Genomic DNA, 26,193 nt, shown 5'->3' with positions numbered 1-26,193 from the left:
GCAGAATACCATGTTTATATTTCATCATAAATGATCCAAACGACTTGCACATTTAGATAATCCATGCAGAGTGATGTACACCTTTAACAAAGTAACACACGTAACAAGTATTACTAAAAAATGAATTAGCGCACTTTTGTACTAATTATGCAAATCAGTCAACAATTTGCATAATTGGTATCTGTAGATGTTCCAGCTGCCATATATTACATGCCACATATAACAAGTTTCTATTATGGAACACACTGCAATTATACATTTACTAACAAATTATGTAAATCAGTTCCAAATTTGCATAACTGGTATCTCATCGTGTACATCTAGGCTATCTGTATACCGAGTACCATGAAAATCCTTCATCCCTTTGCTCATCCTTCAAAGAAGCTACCCCTGCAGTTCCAGAGCAAGCTACTTGAGAGTGGGCCACCCATCCCACTTCTTCTTTACATAAAATGCTAACTGTCACCAAAATAGTCAAGACCAAGCCATGTCCAGAAAAAAAGTACAAATAACGTTTTGCTGTAACGTTAGTACCAATGTCACAAACAGAAACGACAAACTATACCTCCATTTTTCATAGAGTTAACTACTTTTTACTCGGAGGTGGCACATTAGATCTACTATATCTCCATTTTGTCTAAGTCAGCCATTTAACCCAAATCTTGTGACCTGGGAGCACCTTATGTGGCGGTGTGTAGTATAGGAGGCAATGTGTCAGTGTAAAGTGTTCACTGGGATCACTGCGACCTGGGGCACATTCCTCGTGTCACCCATCCGCGACAGTTCGTGTCCCAACCTCAGTATCTCCCTATCATCTACAGTGCCAAATTGCACCACTCAATGTCCAATTAAAAGGTAATTAATATTCCTGTCACTGGCACCCTCGGCTATTTAGTCTAGAGGATCGTTTCATGAGCCTTCTTTATGACGTATAATTTGGACGTGTTTCGACATTTCAGACACAATTTTCTCCAAAGGTTTGTTTTTGTGGCCCTCCCAGGACCTCACACGACTGTCGGCATGTTACTTCGTGTGGCCGTAAAGCGATGTCTGTGGCCAGCGACTAGAGAGTCAAATTTATGGAAGTAACACTTCCAAAGACCTGACGTCACAGGAATAACTATATAGATTTTCACTGGTCCCTTCTTCTACTTCTAACTTTGATGACAAAAATACACCTGCTCGTCTGGTACAGAGAACCAGAGCATAAGGTCCTCTCTCTTGTTCTTCTGACCTTTCGGGACAGATGATAAGCCCTGGTCGCTTTGGTCGCATTTTCAAGTCCTCATTCGGTCATTGTATGGAAGCGCCACCCCGGGCCATGTTTCATAACACTTACTTCCTGGGTCTGCTAGAAACTTAAAAAAGTAAAATCTATTCAAAGTCATCTATGAGGCTGGGAGACAGTGTGGATACCCCAAAACCAAACTTAAAAGACCTCCAATTTTTGTGGAGATAAATTTATCAGACCCTTCATTTTTTGTATGTTTAGATTTTTTTACAGAAAGCTTGTCTTAAAATCACTTCCTCCTCTTCTGTACCGGCACGATAATGTACCGCTCTCCTGGCGTCTCCATTGCGAACACATGCACTGGTCACTTCCCCGTCCGCCGCCACGCGCGTTTAGAGAGGTGAGGACAAGCTAGCATTCCGGTAGGCAGGTAAGGACACTGTCGGACGTCGGCACCAAACCCTTTATCCACTGGGCGCGCTGGCGTAGTGGAATGTGGCCTAGAAACATGCGGGCCGTCCAATAGAGCTGTCAATCACAACCTGCCGTAATTTGAAGCGTGTCTCCTCTCGCTGGTCGTGAGTTGCGGTCCCTTCATGCCCCACACCTTGCAGACACGCCCGGCAGCTCTGCACCGCTCCCCCCTACAGCTCGCCTTTTGTCTCAACGGACAATGGCCAACAAAAGCTCGAGTGCGGCTCCAGGTATTCGGAACATTCACTTGAATTGCCGTCGATTGATCGACAGCGAGGTGTCAAAAGGCAGGTGAAGTGCTCCTCAAATAAAAGGAAGCCGTCTTTATGAACTCCAGGTGAACTTTTGTTGAACTTTGCCTGACCCCCCCGTCCACTGACCTATTGCTAGCCGCACAGAAGGACCTGATGACACATAACAAAAACTCCCTCTCCTGTTGAAGTTGAAAGACAGCTCACGTTACGGCGGCGTGCGCGATAATGGGGACAGCAGTGATCAAAGCATGCGGTTGTTTTTGGACAGGCCGGCTGACTGAGGCAGCCCGGGGCTGTCTATAGCCAGGGTGAATCCAGGATTGACCCCCAGCCCATGTGATGCCCCTTCCGTCTTCTAACTAATGCAAGACATGCAAATACTGAGAGCTCTTAGCTCGCTGATTGGTTGTTGGCCACAATCAATGCAGGTGTCTTTCAAGAGCAAGCTATCCAACATAAGAGGTCCTGAGTGCTGGCCGGGCTTGTAGTCCAGTACATTCCCCAGTACACTGGCTACTGTCGGCAACCCCATACAAGCCCAACACCAGCCAGTTGGATTTTACCGGTGCACTCATCTTACAATATATCAACATAGACTTTCATTTTGAGTTGAGGTAAGTGCCAGTATAACGCTTTACTTTTTTACCTTAATATAGGTCATAAAAAGAAACATTGAAGGAATATTCTACCGATAGTTGATTTGTTACCGGTAGGATTTCGTCAAATTCTTGACCGCGGTTAGTGTCGTCTGTTCCGCGTTTTTTTTTCATACATGCGGTGATAGTATTGCTATTTTATCGACGATGTTTATCGTTGATGCCCGCACTCACACGACAGGCGCCTTCTTGATAGAGCGTCTCAAACATTTTTCTCCAGCCTTACGACAGCAGTTTGTCTTTCCCTGTCGTCGGCCAGGACCCGTTTGTTGCGGAAACGATCACTTGATAAGTTGACAGTGTCACCTCCCGTTTCAAGTGGCCACGATTTCCGATATAAGTGCCCTGTTAATTTATGACACCTTCACACTACATGTGCATGTGCAGTCCTGTGCCGAGCTATTAAACCGCCTTACAGCTTTAGTAGACAGAGCTTCAGCTTGTCTCTGCTGTGTGGCGATGTTCATAAGGTTTTGGTGTAGTCCAGTAAAGTGGATGTGTTACATATATTGTCACCGGTGCACAGGAGGAAGATGCTCCCAGACACAACAACCAGTCAGCTTTGATCTCAAACTCCAAAAACTCCAAAAAGTCCAAACTTGATGCGCACAGTTAGCATATACAGCAGACTAGAGAAAAGGTAACATACCACACACACAGTCATTAATAATCGCTGTGGTCACCCAAACTTAGCCGCACGAGAAACACTATCCACTCGGACTATTCTGCGGGGTTTGTTGGCACAATAGTGGCCGTATGGCGATTTGCTGTTCACGCGTGTTCCGTTCAAGATTTGGTTTCAGGCCGGGCAGACAGGTCGGATGATTTACGGTAGTCGGAGCCCACTTTAAACGAGCGATTGTAGACGTCGTGACATTCTTTCTCCAAACATGTCCTGTTTGCTTACTTTTTACCCCCCCCCCCAATATTCTGAAACCTATATACGCAACATCATGGAGAGAAAAAATAATGTTTGTAAATAAGCCTGACTTTTACTGTGCTGAACAACACCAAAGGGTAGAGAGTACCGCCATGTTGCTCGAACTTTATTCACGAAAACTTCAGCCAGCAGCACGCCCACGACACATTCTCAACACTTTTCGCGCGTAATTAAGGCGATTTTCTTCCCGTGAATTTTCCATGTTTTGTCATCACATCTAGTGTGGGCTTGTGGGTGTTAATTAGAGTTCACGTGAAGTTTGTTCTCACGTCCCTATACAGTAATGATCAGTACTAACAGAACGGGAGCCTTGTGCTCGGGTTATAAGGTACGTTTTACGGTTTCCACTCATACGGCTTCTACTAGAAGTTCTAGAGATATCTATAACTATAGCTCTAATGTGAAAAGGGCTTAGAAATCATTCAGATCATGTAGAAATCAAAGGAAGAACATTCAATGCAGAGCTAGCTTGAAGTGAATGAATGCATTTGATCCATTGCTTTCTTTTATTATCTAATAGTTAGAACTACTATAGATAAGCAGTGCACCTGCCAAGTTTTGCGGCTTTTGTATACCTGCTAACCTGCATTAATAATAAGGCTGCCTTGTCAAAATCGTAAAAAAAAATCATGGGATGGTCACTGGCAGAATATGCAGTGTAACTTTGGCGGTTGTAAGTCGACTTCAATCAGAAATCGGGCCCTTGAAGGGGGTCTGAATGGGACACTATCTTCGGCGGCCAAGCCAACATTGCCCGAAGGTTGGTCTAACACGTTTCGCTAGTGGGTATAGAATGGTCTGCCAGTGTCACAATGTGTAAAATCGCCCTCACGATGGCTGGACGCAGCAGTGGCAAGACGTACTGGTGACATGTAAACAATGAAAAATGGCGTTCGCTCTCCTCTAGTGCTATTGTTTGTGTAAAGGAACTAGACATTGCACGGTTACTGCTAGAGAGTAAACAGTTCAATTCAGTCTGATGGAATAACTGACTGGTAAGGATGAGGAACAACAAAAGTAACAGTGAACAGAAGCGGTCTCCATAAATCAGTCTCGCCGGCGAGCTGTCAGTTCCCCTACACTACAGCCGGGAGGCTCGCGCACCGGCCGCACATGTACCGGCCTTCCGACATAGCAGACAAAATCCAACAGGGTCCCCTAAGAAATGGCTCGCACGTAAAAACACTCCAAGTGGGTAACTGAACCCTGTCGGGCCCGTGTTTTGCTGCAGTGGTTGGCTGTGCTCCAATACAGACTAGCAAGAATTCGTTTGAGTTTGAAATGTCACGCCGGGCCGGCGTATCGGGAACAAGGGGTATAACCTTCCCTGCGGCCTGCAGTCAGCGCACTTCTTCCCGTCTTTTCCTGGGTAGTTCCAGGCCTAGTCCTCCCTGAACACACAGATTAGCTTCATAAGAAAGGCTGAAGTATACCTTGTTGTGACCTGCTTTGTTTCTTAACGTTTTCTACCTGAAACGGGTGGTGATTTGGTGCCAGAGACCGGCGGTGAATAAGCCACCATGGATTGAAATACAAGAATAGATTCTGTCTACAATCCTTGCACTTCAAAACACAACGAACTCTCGGTCCTACAATGTACCTTGGTGATAAGACCGTTGGCTTTTTGTTCTCTGAGCCTTCCTTGCGTGACTTGTAAAGCCAGAAAGTGGTCCCCTTGAAAAGGGCAGCAGCAGTTACGGCGGAACAACAGACGTTACCTAGCGATTACAATCAACAAAGCCGCCTGCTTCTCACGCGGAGTTCACCTCAGCAATTTTTACGATCCCCGCTCGTTTGGAGGCGTTAAAATTTGACGGCCATGAATAGAGTTCAATAGTGAATGAACTATTGGCACCTAATTTAAAACAGATTAAGACACCCTTTCGAGAACCATTTGTGTGAATAGGGTGTCAGAATAGGCCGTAATTAACTCTTAACAATGTGGGTGTGAATAGGGTGGGGCCACTCTCTGCACGTCAAAAGGAAAATTTTCATATTGTTTGTTTCAGAGTTGTCTGATTCGCTCCCCCTCCTACTAGTTTAGATTGTATGGGGAAATGAGATTGGGAGATATTCACCCCGGGACGCCCCAGTATTTCGATCAGTTCGCCTCAATAATTGCAGAGAGCTCCGGAGAGTTGAATATGTGCTGTCTCGCCTCAGCCACAAAATTCAAGGATCTTACTCATGCCTGATTACATCCACCAAGGGACGCCAAACAATCTGTAAAGAATTCTGTTTCGCTGTCAGAGTTTTTCTCGTTTCAAAATACTCTCCATCACACAACATGGCGACCACCGCCTTGTTGTCGTGGTAGCATATGATGATATCCGGTTTTGCAGCTTATTTTTTCTCAAGCTAATCATACTTTTGGATCTGTCGTTTCCACTTCAGATGCATTACCGGTGGATGCTTGGTTGCCTTCGAAATCACCATTCCAAGCCAGGCAATTATTCCTAATTATTTGTTATTTTTGCCTGAGCGAAACCGTACAATAGTGATAATTGGATTTATCCCGTCTTCCCCTCATATCTGCATACTCATGATAAAGCTGCTTTATCCGGAACCTTCCATAGGATCGGATTTCTACCTTTTGTCCACCATTATTAGAATCATCAACTTCTACCCTGTTTTTCAATTGGAGTTTTGATCCAAATAATTCAGTGATACGTATACCTCCATCGAAACATCAACTACCGAGCCAATCGGCAAAACAAACTCGACCCGAAAACTGCAATTATTTGCCTGTTTGAATGTGGAAGAAAGCCGCAATCAACATCTATTGAAAACACACTCTAAATCGCGGCCTCTCTATTCAAACTAAGAAACTAAATGTCCGAAGCAAAACGTTTATTTTCTTCGCAGTTTTTTCAAGCTAGAAACAATACCTGACAGTACACGGGACTGGCTTAGATTTGCCTGCTTTTACACGTTTTTGTGATTGTGCCGGTAGCCGGTAAAAACTGTAAGTGGATTTGATTTCAGCTGTCAACAATATTAGTTGGGTAGGATCCCGCAAAGTCCGGTCACTATCACAATCCAACATTCATGCACTCATCCTCGTGATCGGTGGCACGGAATTCATTTCAAAACTCAACTTTTGCTTTACATTTCCGTCAGGTTTGTAATCAACCAAGTAGATATGTTGACAAGGAAGATGACATGTTTGGTTGTTTGTATGTGAAGACATTAGTTGCTAAAGATAACGTGGTATGTGATGTATTCAGTATAAGGAGTAAGGAATCTCATCCTGAACAGTAAACACGACAGGACTACAGAAATAACGTCACATAACAGCGGTACTTCCCGATTTTTAAAAACAATTTTACCCAACAACTCATGTTCCAAATTCATTTGTAGCCTTCAGTATGTATCTAAGTAAGATAACTGATAACTTCTGTTAGATGATTTTTCGGGTGTAGGAAGGTTCTAAATATAAAAAAAATGAAGAGTCAATAATAATCACATCACACGCTTACTCTTTTCTTTCCAGAACTTTTTCTTTTACTTTCTAGTATCTGACTTTAATGCAGGAACTTTTTTGACAAAGAGATCAAGTAGATATCGAAGCTGTTTGAAATATCAATTTACAAGCCTTTCAAATATCTACATCTACATGCTCTCATACCGGAACTATGTGCTACCAACCTTGGTTCTGGCCCTGCCACTGTTGGACGGGTTAAAACTGATTCAGTATCTAAGTTTGGCTATTCGTAGTTTTATTAAGTCCCTCAAAATCTTATCGGGCCTACATCAACTGTCTGTTTGCTATGGAAAACATAGAAATCAAACAGCTGTATCAAAGTCAAGATCGTCAACTGGAAAATATTACCGCTTCCCGATGCCTTTCTGTGGAACACACGAGACGACAAGATAACAATGAATTGTAACACTTGCCTTCTCCTATCTCCCACTACATGCATGTACGGTGCACCTCCCCGTACATTCTCTGTCACCTTCAATTACGTCACTTCTATCGCAGAGGAGTTCAGTAAAGGAAGGATTTTTGTTATAGCTGGGGAAATGATAGGATAGTTATTTTTTTTTAATTTCCTACTCCTACAGACACTCCTGACGTAATCACAAAACAATGCCATTCTTGTGAAGGATTCGTCCTCCATGTGAAGGACTAAAATATTCCCAATCTTACTAACGCTGTTGTCTGCTTTGCTAATAGTATGTGAAGTTTTCCACTTAAGCAGGATGTTTAAAGACCTCCATGGCTCCAAATTACGCACAGGGGGAGAGATTGACGTAAAGTCAGTACTGGAGTTGGAATTAGCCTCACTTTAACGTACATCACAGGTAGAGTAGGTTCGAACTGGGGCGGACAAAAAAAATCACTGACGACGCATGCAAATTTTCTAGACATCGTCATCATCTAGTTAAAGATCCCTATTGTGAATATTCAAACCTACTATTTGGGCATGTTCTGAAAATAGTAGTCATTTCAGCTACAAATACGCTGTCAGTAATCATTGCGACATTAACGCGGACAGCCGTCGCCATTCGGAAACAGATCAGTCGGGCGCCCATGTAGAGTTGATGGCCTACAATTTTTCACGGCGCTCGTTATGGTTTCACCCTAGATGTTCCACTTCTAGAGAAACAGTTTCAGTGTAGGGTAAGTTTTTTTTAGTCCGTGGTAAATTTTGATCAGAAACTGCCCCGTGGGTGACCTAGCTAATTGCGACATGCGTCTTTGCTTCAGCAGAGTGAGTGAGCGGCGTCAGGGTTCAGCGCCTGGCGACAGCCATTGATCGGCTCGGGCGAGACACCGAGCCCGCCACGCTCTCGGCTCGTCCATCAGGCCCGCTTGGCTGCGGCAAAGGGTCACCGTCACTCCATATAAACTCCAGGCGAGCCTCTCATCGGGAGATAAAACTGCAAAGATGCTGGTGGAGCTGGTGACTGTCCTCGTCCTGCCTTGTGTCGCTCTCCTGCTCTCCTGGAAGCTATGGACGCAGTACTACACCTGGTCCGACCCTGGCCCCGACACCCCCCTGCCGCCCGGCAGCATGGGTCTACCCTTCATCGGAGAGACGCTTAGCCTCGTTACGCAGGTAAGGGCGCACTCTTCTACATTATACTATCGGAGGATGTTTTTTTATTTCATTCCAGGACACTCTTTCCGATGATGTACATGTTTAGGTCTCGTCCAAAATAGCGCGCGTACACGGGTTTACTGACGACGCACTAGCACACGGTCGGGCCTCTCTCCCGACAAAGATTTGTAGTGAGAATTACCTCTTACTTTAGGTGTATTTGATAGTTCCTATGTCACGACCTCCTTACAGAGCAACTTTATTCGGTACTTTGGCATTACAATGTATGAGATCGTGTAGTTTTGAGCATAATAAGTTGTCGCTACAGTTACTTACAAATAAACTGTTTTGCCCCCTTCAGAATAGAATATCATGGTGAGGTAACATCGTGTATCACAGTAGCGATTTTTGCTCACGTCCAATAGAGCCTTATTATTCACGATCAGGATGAAAAAAATAATAACATGTACATCCATTCTTCATCATAGTAGATAGAGACAGAGGCACTGGTCAATCTTTCCGAGTGCCCTACCATCAGCATCCATGTTGTGGTCACAGTTTATTGTGGCAAAGCCGGGAGAATATTTAGTGGCCGCCGTGCTAGCTTGTTGCATGCGTGTGATTCTTGTAGGATATATCGCGTATCTTATTGCTGACGTGAAAACGACCAGAGAGTAGCTTTGTACCTCAGTACAAATCGACGTTTTTGTAAGTATCCTGCAGTTTTATACCACCTCCGCTAGCTGCAGCGATAATATATATCAAGGGTATATAGATAAGTTGGTCGTCCGACACGCAGAAGGCTCCGGCATTAGCAACACGGCCACCCGTTGGAGTAAACTTTAGAGCCGGCATTTGTCCTTTGTTGTGTAGTTCAGGCTTTCCTTGTTGGTGTGTATGATGTACGTGTGGATTGTTGACAGGACAGAAGAGTATTACAGTGTGTAGGGGTATATTAGCCCGACAGGGTGGTCCACAAGGTCAGCCGAACCGGGCCGACATGCGCGCATGTCTTGCCGGCTGAGCAATTCTCCCACCTCCCATGTTGATAATGTGCTAAAACAGTTGTTAGGATGCCTCAGGCGCAAGAAAGTGGTTAGTTTGGTTTACTTTATCCGGCCGAATCATTTTACAAGTGACTTATTTTCAATTATGGAGATTTTATCATGCTGTCAGTTTGGGGAAGTTTTTACGATGAGGGAACTATCGGAACGTAGTACAAGTAAAAATCTAGACCTCAGTCTAAATCTTTAACATGTTGAATGAAATATTTAATTGGAAAACAAACTCAACAAGTAAAACTACTTAACAGATTTCGTGGTATCAAAACTCATATTTACGGATGTCTTGCTCGTCAGAAAGGAAATCTATTTTAGCCGTGCAGACTGCTGCGTGGTATTAACATAGAAAACCAGTAGTAATGGGTCGAATAGACTGAATGATATGTCTGAGAAGTTAGCCGGCCAGAGAAGTAGGCATTGCAACTTCCCTTATGTCCTTCTAAGTTCTACGGTCGGCTAACTCTTCAGCCGGATCATTCAGTCCCTTTGACCAATATTTACTATAATATTATCCCTGGTAGAGACTGTACTCTGGTAGAGACCTAAAAAGCTGCACTTATGGTCGCGCCCCATATTTGAACAGTTAGGCATTGATTTTGCATTGCTGAAGGCTAGTTACTTTATATTTCTATATGTCTCTGGTGCTATTTCCACATTTTTATTTGCATTTCACGTGTCAATGTTACAAACTGCGGCAGACTCCCAGTGTGACCTCCACCTTTTACTGAGAAGGGGAGAGGTCTATAAGTAACAACACCTAATAAAAAACAAACAATGAGTCCACGAGACTTGTCGACAGCTTATTCGTCGTTTTGTACGATTTTACCTGTGTTTTAAACGCCAACTCATATTTCAAAAACTGGTGGTGTGAATACTGTTCTCTTGTTATACAACTTGACTAGTGAAGAAACTTCAATGTCTGTGATAAGATTGGAGAGTGTCGTCTCCCCTCCTCCAAACCTTTGACCTTTGTGTGATTGGCAGCCGTCACTACATACCAGCCGACAGCCGGGCCTTACCAAGCAGCATTCAGCTCATACATGTATTCTTTGTTCGGCGGTAACATGAGCAGCTCTGGTCGGGACTCCGTAAATCAGTTGAGAACCGAGAGCTCGGACATAATTACCGGTGCGACTCTCCCACACCTGTATTTGGGGTGGCACATGTTAGGTACAATGTGTTAGTGGGGTAGCAGCTATTGAAGGTGGCCCCGAAGCTAAACAAGACTAGGTCTCCGGCTTACAATTGATGTTTCCTACATCTAGCAGGTAAAGCATTACAGCTGTGAGTGTGACAGCTCGCATGGCAAAACAAAAGAAAACAAAGCGCTGCAGTAATGAGTTGCTAGGATTATCACTGCCCTGGGCGGCGGGAAGTGATAAATCCTCCTTCTAGGTAGTTGTTTAATCTTGCCTATCAACCTTACCGCTCAATGTGCCAGCAATAACATGTATTCTCGGTCTACTTAGTGTGATAGGCGGGAGCTTTGAGTCCAGGTCACCGAACTGTCCCCTTACATTAGCTGTGATAACCGAGCCGCTGATCCCCGCTCTCTCTCACGGCTTGTTGTTGAAGGGTTGTATGACGGAGACATGGTGCGGGGGCAGACGGGTGGATGTCCCAGGATCTCAACTGTACGAAGGACCATTGGGACAAAACATGTCTTAGCGAAGGAGCTGTGTGCTCACAGCGAAAGGGCTGTGTGCTGGGCTAAAGAGCTGTGTGCTCACAGCGAATGGGCTGTGTGCTCGTCTAAAGAGCTGTGTGCTCACAGCAAATAGGCTGCGTGCTCGACAAAGGAGCTGTGTGCAGGTTTTGTTCCGATGGTACTTCGTACAACTGGACTATGCTGTATAGCAGGCAGGCAGATGGCATCTGAGAAGCAACGTGCTATTGTATTTCTGTTAGTTCTACTGCTGTCTGAAGTGGATAGATGACCTAAGTACGGCCACAGCAAGTAAATTTTATGGCTAACATACCCTGCATGTGCCACATGATTCAATGAGAAAGGGCAAAGTTACAGATAGGTAAAAAGTATCTAGATATTCAATAGATACCATAAACGAGAAATTGAAGCGACAAAACATGACATCACCGCCAACAAGTCTTTTATTACCTGTGCCAGAATGGCTAAGGTTATGTTTTGGGCTTGTGAGTCTGTGTGTCTGTGTGTGTGTCAGTGTGTGTATGTGTGTGTTAACAATATAACTCGAGAAGCCTTGGATGGATCCCGATGATATTTGGTAGGTGGGTAGGGGTCGGAAAAATGAAGGTCACGTTTTATAATGGGTCCCCTAGCGGCTTGCTAAGGCATTGCAGCAGAAATTCAATTTTTGATTTCTCGTGTTCTGGACATGCTGTGGTTGTGATTTTTGAGTGGTAGATAGCCCTTTGGGCAGAGAGTAAGTGCTGTAAGTTTGGACCCCTAGCGTCTTGTTTGGAACTGCAGCCGCCGATTTCCTTTCAAACTTTGGACGAGAATAACTCGTGTAGATGGATCGTCATGATTTTTGGTACGCAGATAGCCCAAGTAACAATGTACATAATGGAATACTAATTATGCAAATCAACAGCTAATTTGCATAATTAATGCGGAAAATTTATAAATCCACTGCATTTCATGATAGGACTTTCAAACTTGTCACATATATAGATAAGAAAGAGAGAAATATCAATGCATATTAATCATGCAAATGACGGCCTCATTTTCATAATTAATGAAAAAATATGAGCATGTTGACGGATCGTCATGATTTTTGGTATGTAGATAGCCAAAGGGAAGTCTTACAGGATGGAATTCTAGTTATGCAAATCGACATCTAATTTGCATAATTAATGAGGAAAGTTTGTAAATCCACTGCATTCCATTACCTTAACCTCTGCTTGGAGAAAAATCAAAGAAAGGTGTTACACAATATTGATGGGTTTGAGAGTTGACCAAGCAGCCCCCGTTTATAACAGGATCCGTGAATCTGGATTCGAACAGGCAAAGGAGATCGTTGACTCTACTCATACTAATATTGTATCAATAACATGGGTTGTCAAACAAATTGACCTAGCCTAACTCCTGTTCAAAATCAAATCAAAATCATTAAATAATAACCCATTGAAATGATTCAAAGGATTAGATAAAAACAGTAGAAATAAGTATAGAATATTTCTCTTTTTATCACACCTAGTTTGTTTTCGATCGCTTTTGGTTGTTTTTGACTGTTATCTATTGTTGTGTCGAGTTGTTGCCTCTGAGTTATTTACGGTTGTTTTCGATAGTTTCAAGTTGTTTTTAGTTGTTTTCGGTAATTAGTGAAAGTTGTTTTGGGTTGTTTTCAATAATAGTGAAAGTTGTTTTCGGTCGGCTTCGATCGTTTTCGGTATTTAGCGACCCTTCATGGCTACCGCATTGACGCAACTTTTACTATCGAACTAGTCCCTCCTCTACAACTACGGTCATGGCTACATGTACCTTGCTAATATCACTTCTGCAAGTACAATGAGGCTACTACACAATATATTTTGTCATTTGGTACTTTCTCCTCTCACCATCTACGGAGGGGAAAATTCTTTTTCTTTTTTAAAATCAGTCGAAAACAAGAGTTCGGAGACCTCATACCTGGATGAAATAGTTTTGATAGCAATGCCCTACAAACTATCTATGACGATGAATGTTTGTAGTACAAATCTTCATAGATAGAACACGAATAGTAAAACACACCAACAATCATTCATACTCATAAACAACAAGTGACCGTAGGTAACATACTCAGTGCCATAGTTATGGTTTCCGCCGCATCAGTTGCAATAATATATATCATGCCGATGATATGGACAGTCCCAGACAGACAAATAACGACGACCAGGAAAAAAATCGAAGCTCTAACATTACTGATAGGTTACAAGGACAAAGTATGTACTTATTTATTATAACTCTGGCCAATGCACTGTGATAGGAAGCCAGTGTCTAACATCTGTTTAGGGATTCCTCTACCGCGTCAGCTGTTCTCTACATTAGAGAACAAATAACCCCATATCTGCATCATGCTAGGGGTGATTTCTGAAATTGTTACATTGATTATCAAAATAGTTAACTCAAAAAAAGTGCATCATCGCACAACTGAGTGCAGACGACATGACAACCTACATACGATTGCAAACGGAGCATAGAGATACAGATGCGAACACTCATCACATCCATCAACAACAATACTCTGTCGACGGAGGTTATCCTCCGGTCACAGAGTGATAATGCCGTCGCCATGGCAATACTTTTTATTGCCACACTTATTTAAAGGCAACCTAAGCAATATTACATTGTTAAAAGTGGAAATATTCTGTATAAAGCAGTCTGTATAATATTGACATCTAATGCACTATCTTAGCACATTTACATCATTATTTCATAAATTGAGCCGTTAAAAACGGGGCGGGAACGAGTTGCACAAGGATTCCAGATCAAGTCCTTATTTTTTTTGGGGGGGGGGGGGGGGGTACAATAATAAGGAATATCCTCGTGCAACTTGTCTCTGGGTCGTTTTTAACCGCTCAAAGTATGAAATAATGATGTAAATGTGAGAATACAGTGAGGTAGATGTCAATATCATGCAGATTGTCTTATTCAGAATATTTCCACTTTGACGCTGTAATATCGCTTAGGTTGCCTTTAAAAGCTGCTCTGTGTGTGCCCCGACTGGCATCACGGTTAGCTTACATCTAGGTGTAAAACACAACTCTTACAAACTGTTTTCAAAAGCAAGACGCCGGAACTACCCGGATGTCTAAATATGTTCAACCCGGAACTGCACCAATCTCTACAGTTGCCGTTACGTTAGTCGTACTGACAAGGGGTAACTTCCCACTGTAAGAGAGGGTATGACTTAACATTCACTTTGTCATTCTATGACATCGACATTAGTGACCTGTTTTTCCATACTTTACAATCTACTGCATTTATGTGCTCATTTTACAGCTGCTTTGTACAATTTACAGATTGGTCGAACCTTTTTTTTTTTTGGAAACGGCCCAAAATTGACATCCATATAAAATCAACGTGGCCTTACAAATACATTGTATTTCCAGGGTCTAATTAAAAAAAAACATACTCGTACTGAGCCCAAATGTCCTCGTGCAAATGAAAACGTAACTAACACAAACTATACATCTGATGATGTTTACCTTACGTAATTCACATGTGTCACCGATATGAAATTCCAATCTATGACCGCCAATGTATTAGTCACGTTTATGATTACTTGCACAAATGATGTAACGTTGCTGGTTTGCATAATCGATATAGAAGATAGATGTTTCTCTCTTTATACTTAAATCTACTAAATTCATATCATCAAACATAGTGGAAGTATACATTTCCGTCTCTGATTATATAAAGTAATCACCAATTTGTATATGTCTTCTCTTCAAGTCACAGTTCACGAGAAACCCAAGGCTCTTGGGTAATCCTTCTTCAAAAGTCTTCAACATGCTCTTCCAAAACAACCTCTAGTCGGCCGGCTTTAATATGCCATCTCTTTCCGAGCCAAAAACCTACTTATCAGTCGAACATCACGAGTTCACGACTTAAGTTTTATCGTTCATTTTGTACATCTTTGTCTTAGCCACATACACACCAAAAGGCACGAAAATCCGTTATCTTCTTCGGAAAAGTTTGACATGAACGCCCCTGAAATTCTAAAACTATCCGCTAGGGGGCCTCTCCAATGACAAGAGCCATCTATCACCTAAAATCGTGACCATAGCTTGTTTAGAACACGGGATATCGAATTCGGAAGTTTCACTGTAGTACCAAGGGAAGCCGAGGGCCCAAAATCTAATCATTTCCAGATGAACGCGAACGCTACTCAAAACAGAACCTTCTGTTGGGGTAATCAGAGGATAATGGCACTTGCAGTGGGCTCTCATCAACCATTGGTGCATAGCAGTACATAACGGCGTGAACCTCAGCGGAAACTGCTTAGCGACATGGTTGCAAGACGAGTCCCATTTCTTTGTGAGCCAAACTTGATGCTATTTTGGGTTCACAAGGGCAGTTATTGGTTTGTCACCTCCATGAAAAACGGAGGCATTGTTCTTATTTCTGAATATTCGAGGTCAGCAAAACTCAAAAAGTCTGGGTGAATTGTGATGATATTTCGTATGTGGGTAGGTCTTGGGAAGATGAAGGCCCATTGGATCTTCTGGCGACTGTCCTTGATATTGAAATCCTAGCTCTCTGGGCACTGGCGTGAGTTGTTGGGGGTAGAACGATTTGTAGTTTTCAACCGGGAAGGTTCTTATGCCAGGAAAAGAATATATATCCACAGAGAGGCCGATGGAGGAGGCTATTGATATTTGTCTAATGTGTCCTTCCTCTGCGAGGCCTTTGGTATTGCCAACGATATGACGTTTTGTGATAAGAAAACTAACTGTATATATTTTCCTTGCCACCGATGTTGCTTGTACGGAACGTCACCCTCAGTGAAGCTCAATGGCACTCCTTTGCCTTATCTTCCATCAGTCACCTATCTCGGTTTTCAAATCACACCTGATCTCTCATCTGATTCTATCCGTAAACAAACCCGCTATTCGTACACAAAAGCTAACATTTTAACCCGAACGTTCGGCAAATGCTCTGCTGACGCGAATCAAATTCCATATATGGCACACTGTTGTCCTCTGTACTGCGCCCAGGTGTGGCCTTTTCCAGTCTCTGCAGAGAATCAGAGTCGCATTTCACGATGCCTTTAAGATCATTATGTTGCAACCAAGATCTAGCAGCAACAGCTGGCTTTTTGTGCACAGGTGCGTGTGGACTAGGGGTGGGTATCGGTACGGTGTACCGGTGTGACAGCGATCTCGCCCCCCGGCGATCACTAGCGTTTTCGCCCCCCTTTAGCGTTTTCGCCCCCCCCCTCCCAGAGCAGCTGGCTACTACATATTACAGGTGCGCTACCTGGTACTATACTGCACCTGGGGAGTAACGTATATGGTGTGTTACCTGGTACCTATATGGCACCTTATTACCGTACCGTAAGATGTCATACCTCGAAAGTCAATATTATATTGTTCGGTGCAAACATGACATTGAAATGAAAAAAGACAATTTTTGCAGCTGAGGTGGCATAAAACAGTGCTACTGCGAACGTATAAATCAACACCGTCTATGGTACGGAATACGTCAGCTATATGTTTTCAATTTGTCACAGTGTTTTCTTTCTTGTGCTGGAAACATTTCCAAAGCACTAACAAAAACACACGTGAATAATAGTTTCTCATTATAAACACTATCTACGCGCAAGTTGATATAGCTGTTGCTAAATGCTACACAAACACTGGTAAAGTACCTGTCTTAAGAAACACGGGTAAATGCATCAGTTCCTAAATACTAGAAAAGACAGTCATGTTGGAGGTGAAGATATCCCTTGGCCAGGTGCATATACCAAAATGTGCGTTATTCTAATTAATACCTAATATTTGCATAATTAATAAAGACATTACATAGTTCTTTTGTGGTCACTTCATTGTAGAGACTTCATATTGGAGATATATAGGTTGCTTGAGGACAGGTGAATACAATGAAATACATCTTATGTCAAGACTCAGGTATATGCAATAATGGGAATACAAGGGACCAAACCCTCCTTGTCTGAAACAAGTTCAACTATCTTATTACCATGTAATTACGTTAATATTGATACTATGAATGGAGTTATGTATCAAACTCGTGTACTTATATCATTCTGAAACTAAATTTTGTGATTTATACCAATCAACTTCTAAGATGTCATGTAAACCCGTTTTTTTTGGGGGGGGGGGGCGAAATCGCTAAAGGGGGGCGAGGTAGGGGGGCGAGATCACTAGCCGGGGAGGGCGAGATCGCTAGTGATTTCGCCCCGGGGGGGCGAGATCGCTAGTGATTTCGCCCCCGGGGGGGGGGGGGGCGAAAACACCGGGGGGGGGGGGGGAAAAACCTTTCCCACCCGGAAAAAACCCTTTTTTTTTTTGGACCCGGCCCAAAAAACCCGGACTAAAAAAAATCCGTAAACCCGGTGTTGGGCCCCTTTAAAAAAGAACCGATTTTTCCCGCCCTATTGGGGCGGGGGTTCTCCTGTTTTGAGGGGCTTTTGGTCCCAGGAAAAAAAACGGGAGAAAAGAAAATTTATAACCCTTTTTCCCCAATTTCAAAGGCAAAACTGGGCCAACTTAAAAAGGGGCGTTCGCCCTTTTACCGAAAATAGGAAAAACCCCCCCAAAAAAATCTTTTGGGCGGAAAAAAAAAAAAAAAAAGCTGAGGTTTTCTGGGCCCCCCCTGGGCCAAAAAAAAAAAGAAAAAAAAAAAGTACGGTGTTAAAAAAAAAAAAGAAAAGCAAAAACCGTAAGGAACATCACAAAAAAAAGGAAGAAAAAAAAAAAAGAGCCGCCATGAAAAAAAAAAAAAAAAACAAAAAAATAAAAGAAAAAAAAATAAGAAAACCTGCGAAACGCGAAGAAATAAACGACCGGCCAGCAGTGTTAAAACCACCCTGTATATTCCAGTGTCTCGTACCTACACGCGTAATTAGGCTTTGCATATAACAATCATTACCGTAGATGACAGATCTCAGCCACCTTCGGGTTATTGTTATACCCATACTGTAGAGCTTACCTAGCGAAGCTACTCGAGCATCTGCCTTTGTTAAGAGCAGGTGTTAGTGTACATCAGATCTCAGCGGGGGTGAGAAAACGGCGTCACACCGGTACAAATCCGTTTTTCTTGTTGGACCGGTCCAGAAAAACCGGAACTAAGAAAAGTCAGTAGACCGGATGTTGGACCGATTAGAAAATGAACAGATTATACCTGCACTATGGCGGCAGGTGTTCACGTGTTTTGAGGCGTTATTGGTCCAAGGAAATAAAGCGGAGTAGAGGAGAGTTGATAGTCGTTTTACCAAGTTTCTAAAGTCAAACTTGGTCTAACTTAAATGAGGCAGTTAGCGCTGTTAACGTGAATATAGGAAACTCCACCAAACAGATATCTTTGTAGCGAAATACAAGAAAGAAGGCTGAGGTTTGCTGGTCACGCATGGCGCAGTAAAGATGAGATCATTAGTGACGTTCTGCTGTGGACATCCAAACATGGTCATGCAAGCAGAGGTAGACCACGCAAAACATATGTACATCAACTTTGTGAAGATACTGACTGCTCGGCGGAAGAACTGCCCAAGGCTATGGAGGATAGAGAAGGATGGAGGAAGAGAGTCATGGCCGTCCGTGCAACCAGCACGCCCGGATGATGATGATGTAGCGAAATGGACCATTGTTTTGTGTATTGCCCATTCACAAACAATTACGCCCAGATTCAGGTCCGTACCTGGACCTGATCCTCTGGACCCGAACCGTACCTGTACCTGAAGTTTCTGTACCGGTCCCCACCCATGGCGTGGACACCTTTGACGCCTAGGAGGCGAAAGCTGACCCATTCTTTTGCGACTCGCCTCCGGAGCTCCTGGCGTCTTAGAACGACATAATTAGACTTCTATCTTAGTCAGACGTGGTCTCTGTGAGTAGTTAATGAAAAATCGTTCATTTCCATTTAAATTTTCAGAGCTTGAGAAACATGGCAAATAGCAATGAACATTGTAGGAGACACTGACTTGTGGTGCAGAATGGCGCATGAAAAAAAACGGTTTCGTTCCCTCGTATCAAAAAGAGTTGAATGAGCCCGGTTATGTACAAAATGAAGAGATGGTAAATTGTTGGAGGTAGGACGCGGTGGAAGGCACTCCGGAGGAGTCACAACTAGACAGTATTGATTCTCAAAGTCAAATTACAGATGCAATTCCAAAAAGTAAACTTCTCAGGAAGAGGCGCCAGTACAAATAGGATGACCTACAAATGCCCTCTAGCAGACGGACGAGCCCATGTTTAGGAATTTCAATTACAGACCGATTCACACCTTCGTACCTCTGCTCACGTGAAGAGTGAGCCGGAACCAGCGTGGCGCCAGCACTGCCGAGCCAACTGAACTCTTGTCGCGGGTCGCTAGGCTGATCGATGGAGAGAGCGCCTTCCTTCTCTGCGACCTTCAACGTAATTAGTACGGAGAGAATTCAGACAGACATTGCCGCCTGCCAATTGGGAAAAAGTTCTGGAATGATAATCCACTCCTGTCATCCATACCATCCTGTGTGTGTTTAGAACATCGCACGTTAGTTGGATGCGCTGATGCAGGTCATCTTGTCTACCAGTGATTTACGACCAAACACAAATTGTTGCCCAAATCAATGATGTTCAAAAGAATAACTGCCATTTTTGAATGTACTGACCTTTTTCTGGGGGGACTGGCGGCATCCAGTGTGGCGTATCTAACGACTTGATGGATGAGAGTAACTTTGACTACCCTCTAAAACTTTGGACTTGTCTCTTTGTGGGGAGAAAGGAACTCTGTTGTTGAGTCGTTTGGTTGGTTAGTTAGTTACCCGTGTAGCCAATTGCTCTAAAACAATCGAAAAATAAGTTTGGAAGCGATCGTAGGACTTGTTGTTCAAATACAACTCAATCTCTACGGCTGGATAAAAACGGAGATTTACTTCAGTACATGGGCCCCGTGTACTAGAGAGTTCTACGTGAAGTCCTCCTTTCCGTTTCCAGGTTAGTTGTTCCTGCAATTCATTCTCGTGACGCTGGAGAAGAGTGATGGATGTCACTCGAAACGTCTGGAATTAAATCTCCATTTTATCCTGTTGTAAAAATTGGATTGTAGTTGAATATCGTTCACTTGGATGTCTAACCTTCATGAAATCGATTACATGGATGACATCAATGCGCGCATCAATTTTTGTCCGTCTCCAAGAAAAAAGTTTTCGACCATACAGTGTTGTACAAATCAGCTTCAAAATAAGCACATAAGTTGCAAAAATATATCGGGAAACGGAAACTAATGACGTAGAATGCCAGACTCTATGTCGATTTCGAAGTAAAAAAAAAGATGGGAAATATTGTTTGGTATACCAAATGATGATGATGATGATACCAGACTATGTTTGTTAAGTCGTTCAACCTTCCTGACCACCTTAGCTAGATTTCACAATGGGTTTCCGTGAATGTGCGTGTGTTTGTGCGTTCAATCGTGTGTGTATTTCCATGACAAAAGGTTCTGTCCTCTCTGTCCGAAGAATGTTGAAGATGAATTTCACTTTATAATAGAATCCACTAGATACGCTAATTTACGTAATGAGCTATTTACATGTCTCGAATCAAGTATAGCAGATTTCAAGAAACACGATGCTACAGACGGATTTGTATATACCTTTAGATGCCACAACTCCCATAATGCAAAGATAGGCAAATATATCAAAGACTGCTTTGCTATTAGAAAGAATACCGAAACTAATGATTAGCCCAACTTGATTGTAATACTATTTCAAAGACTTGTATTAGCCCTTATTGCTATATTAGTTAGAATGTTAAGACTTATTCTATACATCTATTTTTGTACTTTGTGTAATAGTTGTTGCCATACATTGTACCATGTACAATTGTCGTGCTATAAAGTTCTATATAAAGTGTCGGTAAAACATACAAACTAACTCCTTGCGGCACGATGTAAAGTAACCTAATTTTCCACAATTCATTCTGATGCCCTTTTCACCCCGCCGCCCACCATAATCATATTTTACGCCACTCGAACACAACTCCAGCCATCGCGAAGGCAATTCCCTGTCTAGCCTGTTCGGATCGTTAGGCCATCGATCGGCAATCGGAAATGAAGATCGCTCACGAAATGTGTGAAACGTCGCGACAGTAAAGTCATTAGATTCACATTATCAATTAGGAAACGAGAGCTTCCCATTGGTGGGTGGCTGATGGGGCGCCCAACCATGGGCTTCGTGATACAACCTGCGCGGAAGTGGGAACTACTTTAATAGAGGTCGTCTGTCTTGCGCCGGGAGAGTGAACCCTGTTTGACCCAGCAGTTGTGTCGGCGTTAAGCTAAGGGCACAACCCGCGGTACGTGCGTGCAATGTGCGCATTTTTTGGGAGGCCACGACGTATTTCTGAAAACGTTCAGACTGTACAGGGCAGGCGCGTCGCCCGTACTGGCACATACGGGGGGCGAATTCCCGATGACACACAAAGTTTTACCTGCACGTAAAGTTCTACGGCGTGTCTGCGTGCCCCAAAATCCGTCGGATTTTCCACGAGTTCGTACGGAGGCGGTACCACTTACGGATCTCAAAAGATCCCCCACGTTTTGGCACGTACGGCGGGTTGTGCCCTTAGCTTTAGCCACGTGATTGTTTAGAGGACTATTCTGTGGCTTCTCCCCATTGAAAGGATACTGGTCCATGGAATCAATCTAAATGACTTGAGAGCGGGATGTCATTAGAATTCCAAACGAATCGAGAGAGGAGTGGGTCCCGAAAGTCGAAACGCGAGAAAGCTATGGCGGAACTAGTCAATATCCATACCGGTAAAGGATATGAACAAATGGAAGACTATGTCTGTGTTTGTTTTATTTCTGTGGTCTAATGGCAGACAATCTTGTTAAACTTACCACCAGTCGGTAACCAATGCCTTAGTCAAGATATCTACTACGATGAAATTGTCTGTCGTAACGCCACAACTTCTCTGTGGCTGGCCTGGTGAAAGGTGCTGTAGATGTAAGTGTCCGACTGTTTGTCACAGCGTTCGCAAGTAATAATATAATAAGGCCGCAATGAGAATCCCCACTTACCGTGGCGCCGTAGTAATATGCGCGGTGATTGTAATGACTTTTCCCCTCCATTCAAAGACATGAGAAATGACCTGTGTGTTGATAATTAGTCCATTAGTCTGGTATGGGGGTGACAGCGAGTTTCTCCAACTTCCATATCACTCATCCTCGCAGCTCTATGCTGCAAACTCCACAGTCGTTATGTTTCAGGAGTTGGATTTCATCACCATATTTCCTGTGTAATGTTCTTAATAGCAGACATAACCAGGAAAAGTGAGCACCCGAGGCAAGAATCACGTTTGTTGAAGCTTTCCATGACAAATATAACCGTGGAAAGGCGAAATAAAATACCCTTGCATGGTTTAGCAATAATCTTAAGTTAAAAGTCTCATATTGGAAACGTTAAGGTGGTACAGGTTAGGTTATGATTGAGAAAATCTAAGCACATGTTCTTAATGACAAATCAAATGCCACTGCAAGTGTTGAACGTCAATGTAGTAACGCCGTTTTGAACAGTTAGCTAGAAGTATGTCGTAATGCCACGATACTACTCGTTATCATTCCCCGATTACTAGTATATAAGACAATGGGTAATTCCCTGCAGACTTTTCAGTGGAAGGGTCGTGTAAACATGACATTCAGCACCGTGGACAGCACCAGTAAACATGTGCGGCATGGACTAACAGTGAAGGAATAAACTCGTGGTAAATCCTATCGTATGGGGCTTCGGATTAACGGCAACAGCGCGCGCACACACACACACACACACACACCACCACACACACACTCTCTCTGTCTCTCTCTCACTCACACACACACACACACACACACAGTCACACACACTCTCTCTCTCACACACGCACACATAAGAACACACACACACATATACACACAGCGACACACGCAAACACACACACAAACACACACACTAACAAATAAACACACACATAACACAAACACATGCACACTACACATAGCACGCACACACATCTGTGCCTTGCATGTATAAGTCTGACGACCATCAGTCGGCCATCCTAACGCAGGTTTCATCTCTTTTCTCCTACAGGGAGGCAAATTCAGTTCCAGCAGACATGCGCAGTACGGGGATGTCTTCAAGACCCACATCCTGGGCCGCCCGACCATCCGCGTAAGAGGGGCGACCAACGTGCGCAAGATCCTGCTGGGAGAGAACCACATCGTCACCAGTCTGTGGCCGCAGACGTTCCGCACGGTTCTGGGGACCGGGAACCTCGCCATGAGTAACGGCGAGGAGCACAGGCTGCGCAGAAAGGTCATCATGAAGGCCTTCAACTACGAGGCGCTGGAGAGGTACGTCCCCATCATGCAGGAGATCCTGCGCGAGGCTGTCCAGCGGTGGTGCGGGGCTCCCCAGCCGGTGACTGTCTGGCCCATGGCACGGGAGATGGCCTTCCGTGTGGCGTCAGCCGTCCTGGTGGGCTTCCAGCACAGCGATGAGGAGATCCAACACCTCACCTCTCTCTTCACCAACATGGTCAAGAACCTCTTCTCTCTCCCAGTCAAGCTACCCGGGAGTGGGCTCAGTAACGTAAGGCCCTTTTCAATCAATATGCAGCAATGATGACCAACTTCTGAAAGTCTGGATAATTTTAATGCTAGGATATAGCCAGATCTGACTCATGTGAAATTTAGTCCCCATCTTACTCACTTAAGCGGCTCCCATGGGGCTAAACTGGCGGAGCTTATATATTAACTAATTTGGTCTTGCGACTTTACGTTTTGATGTAAGCAACGTGTAAGCATGTCAGTTTCTCATGAACTTGCAGGATATCCTAGTATCAAACCCACGAAACCATGATGTCGAAAACTCTGAAGAAAGGGTTCTGTTTCTTTGTGAAATTCTTGTGTTGCCAATGTTGTTAAAATGTAGCTTAACGACACGTTATCACAGGAGAATTTGAATTTTACCGATGATGTATTTTAGGGGCTGTTTTATCGACAAGCCATCGATGAGTGGATGATGAACCACATTCAGAGGAAGAAAGAGTTTGTGCTGCAGGGTGGCGACAGTGGAGACGTCTTGTCGCACATCATGAACAATGCGAAGGACAACGGAGAGAAGTTGTCTGACCAGGAGATCCAGGACACGGTGGTGGAGCTGCTGTTTGCCGGGCACGAGACCACGTCCAGCGCCGCCACCTCCCTCATCATGCACCTGGCGCTGCAGCCACAGGTGGTTCAGAAGGTGCAGGAGGACCTGGAGAAGCACGGGCTGCTGCAGCCGGACCAGCCTCTGAGTCTGGAGCAGGTCGGCAGGCTGACGTACGTGGGGCAGGTCGTCAAGGAGGTGCTCAGGCGGCGCCCGCCCATTGGAGGAGGCTACCGCAGAGCGCTCAAGTCTTTTGACATCGGCGTAAGTAACTGTACACATGTTTCATGTACCAATCAGACTCAACCAGGCATCCGGTGCTGTAAAGGCCGTGACATGATATGGCGGTCAAAACGTTTCTGAAACACACATGCCATACCTCCAAAGCATAAGATGCATACGTAGTTTTGTAACTTGCTAAGATGACAAGTGCCTGTTTGGAATTTAGTTGGTTTGATCTTGTGGACATAGTTGAAATGACTGAACTGAAAAAAACAAAAAAACAACTTTGCGTTCACTTTCTTCTCTGCAGGGTTTCCATGTGCCCAAGGGATGGGCGGTACTGTACAGCATCAGAGACACACACGAAGCCTCCCAAATCTTCTCCTCGCCGGAGCTGTTCGACCCTGACCGATGGACCCCCGAGACATCCCAGGCGCCCCTGGCCCGGTACGATATGGTGACGTTCGGCGGGGGACCACGAGCCTGTGTCGGGAAGGAGTTTGCCAAGCTCCTACTGAAGCTTCTGTGTGTGGAGCTGACGAGAAGGTGCCGCTGGAAGCTGGCAGACGACAAGCTACCGGACATGAAGCTCATTCCCATCGTGTATCCAGCCGACGGCTTACCTGTTATCTTCACTCCCATTGGCGGAAAGTCACCTGGTGACGAAAACAAAAATGGCGTGCCGTATGAGGAGAGGACAAGGGGCAAGGACTGTCCTATTCTCTGCTCGGTGTCGTTTGAAAAAGACATAAACGTCGCGACTTAAACTTTTAAGTAAAGACAAAAATATGCACATCATCTTGCCATAAGGTCTAGATAACCTTCAGAAAACGTTTATTAGTTACAGATAAGAGTAACCAATGATTCAATTAACAATCCGGAACACAGGGTCAGACACGACAGAACTATATTTGCAATTTAAAAAAGTATATCAATATAAAAGTAAACATTAACGCAAAAATATAAGAATATATACATGTGTAGAAGAAGTTAACATTTTTTATTCAATACTACTTAATACTACTTAATAATTAGTATATGAGAATGTTAAACATTAATTTGTAAGAGGAATATTATCCAAGGTACTGCCAGCATGCTCTCACGAGTCTGTCTCGTACATGTAAATATGCGAAAGGAACTTTTAAGCTTTTGTCATGTGTCGTGTGATGTGAATTTGGAGGAAGCACTAATAGCACACTCAGACTTCTGTATTACATATGGACTCCCACATTTTATTCGGAAAAGGGTACAGCTAATTTTATTTATGGTGTCGGTTACATGTTCCACAAGAGGGTTATTTGTCATAATAAGCATGTAGCCAACGGAAGACAGCAAAGTTAATGGCTAAGTATTTCGTTTGAAAATATAGGGGTGTTATTATTGACAATGTTAAAACATTGTATGCTAATCCAGAGAACTGAGTGCATCATACTACATTGTGGAAATTTGGTTTAACTGCAGACTGTGTGCCTACTGGCACCGCGTAATAAATAGATA

The 26,193-nt window shown here is 43.7% G+C and overlaps 1 protein-coding gene across 2 annotated transcripts in view; it reads left to right on the top strand.

The window, feature by feature from the left end:
* Positions 1–26,193, top strand: part of LOC118413435 (cytochrome P450 26A1-like) — a 26,203-nt gene continuing 10 nt past the window's right edge. Inside the window, exons 1-5 of one of the 2 annotated variants that reach the window (XM_035816810.1) lie at positions 1–2,573; positions 8,270–8,618; positions 23,413–23,913; positions 24,310–24,738; positions 25,007–26,193. The exon at positions 25,007–26,193 is cut by the window's right edge and continues 10 nt beyond it. In XM_035816810.1, coding sequence (XP_035672703.1) covers positions 8,448–8,618; positions 23,413–23,913; positions 24,310–24,738; positions 25,007–25,462 — 1,557 coding nt within the window. In that variant the 5' untranslated portion in view covers positions 1–2,573; positions 8,270–8,447 and the 3' untranslated portion in view covers positions 25,463–26,193. Of the gene's footprint in view, positions 2,574–8,266; positions 8,619–23,412; positions 23,914–24,309; positions 24,739–25,006 lie in introns of both variants that reach the window. The other variant, XM_035816809.1, reaches the window with a different exon arrangement.

This window comes from Branchiostoma floridae, chromosome 4, assembly GCF_000003815.2.
Source record: "Branchiostoma floridae strain S238N-H82 chromosome 4, Bfl_VNyyK, whole genome shotgun sequence".
NCBI classification, from domain to species: domain Eukaryota; kingdom Metazoa; phylum Chordata; class Leptocardii; order Amphioxiformes; family Branchiostomatidae; genus Branchiostoma; species Branchiostoma floridae.
This window is presented reverse-complemented; position numbering and strand designations above follow the sequence as displayed.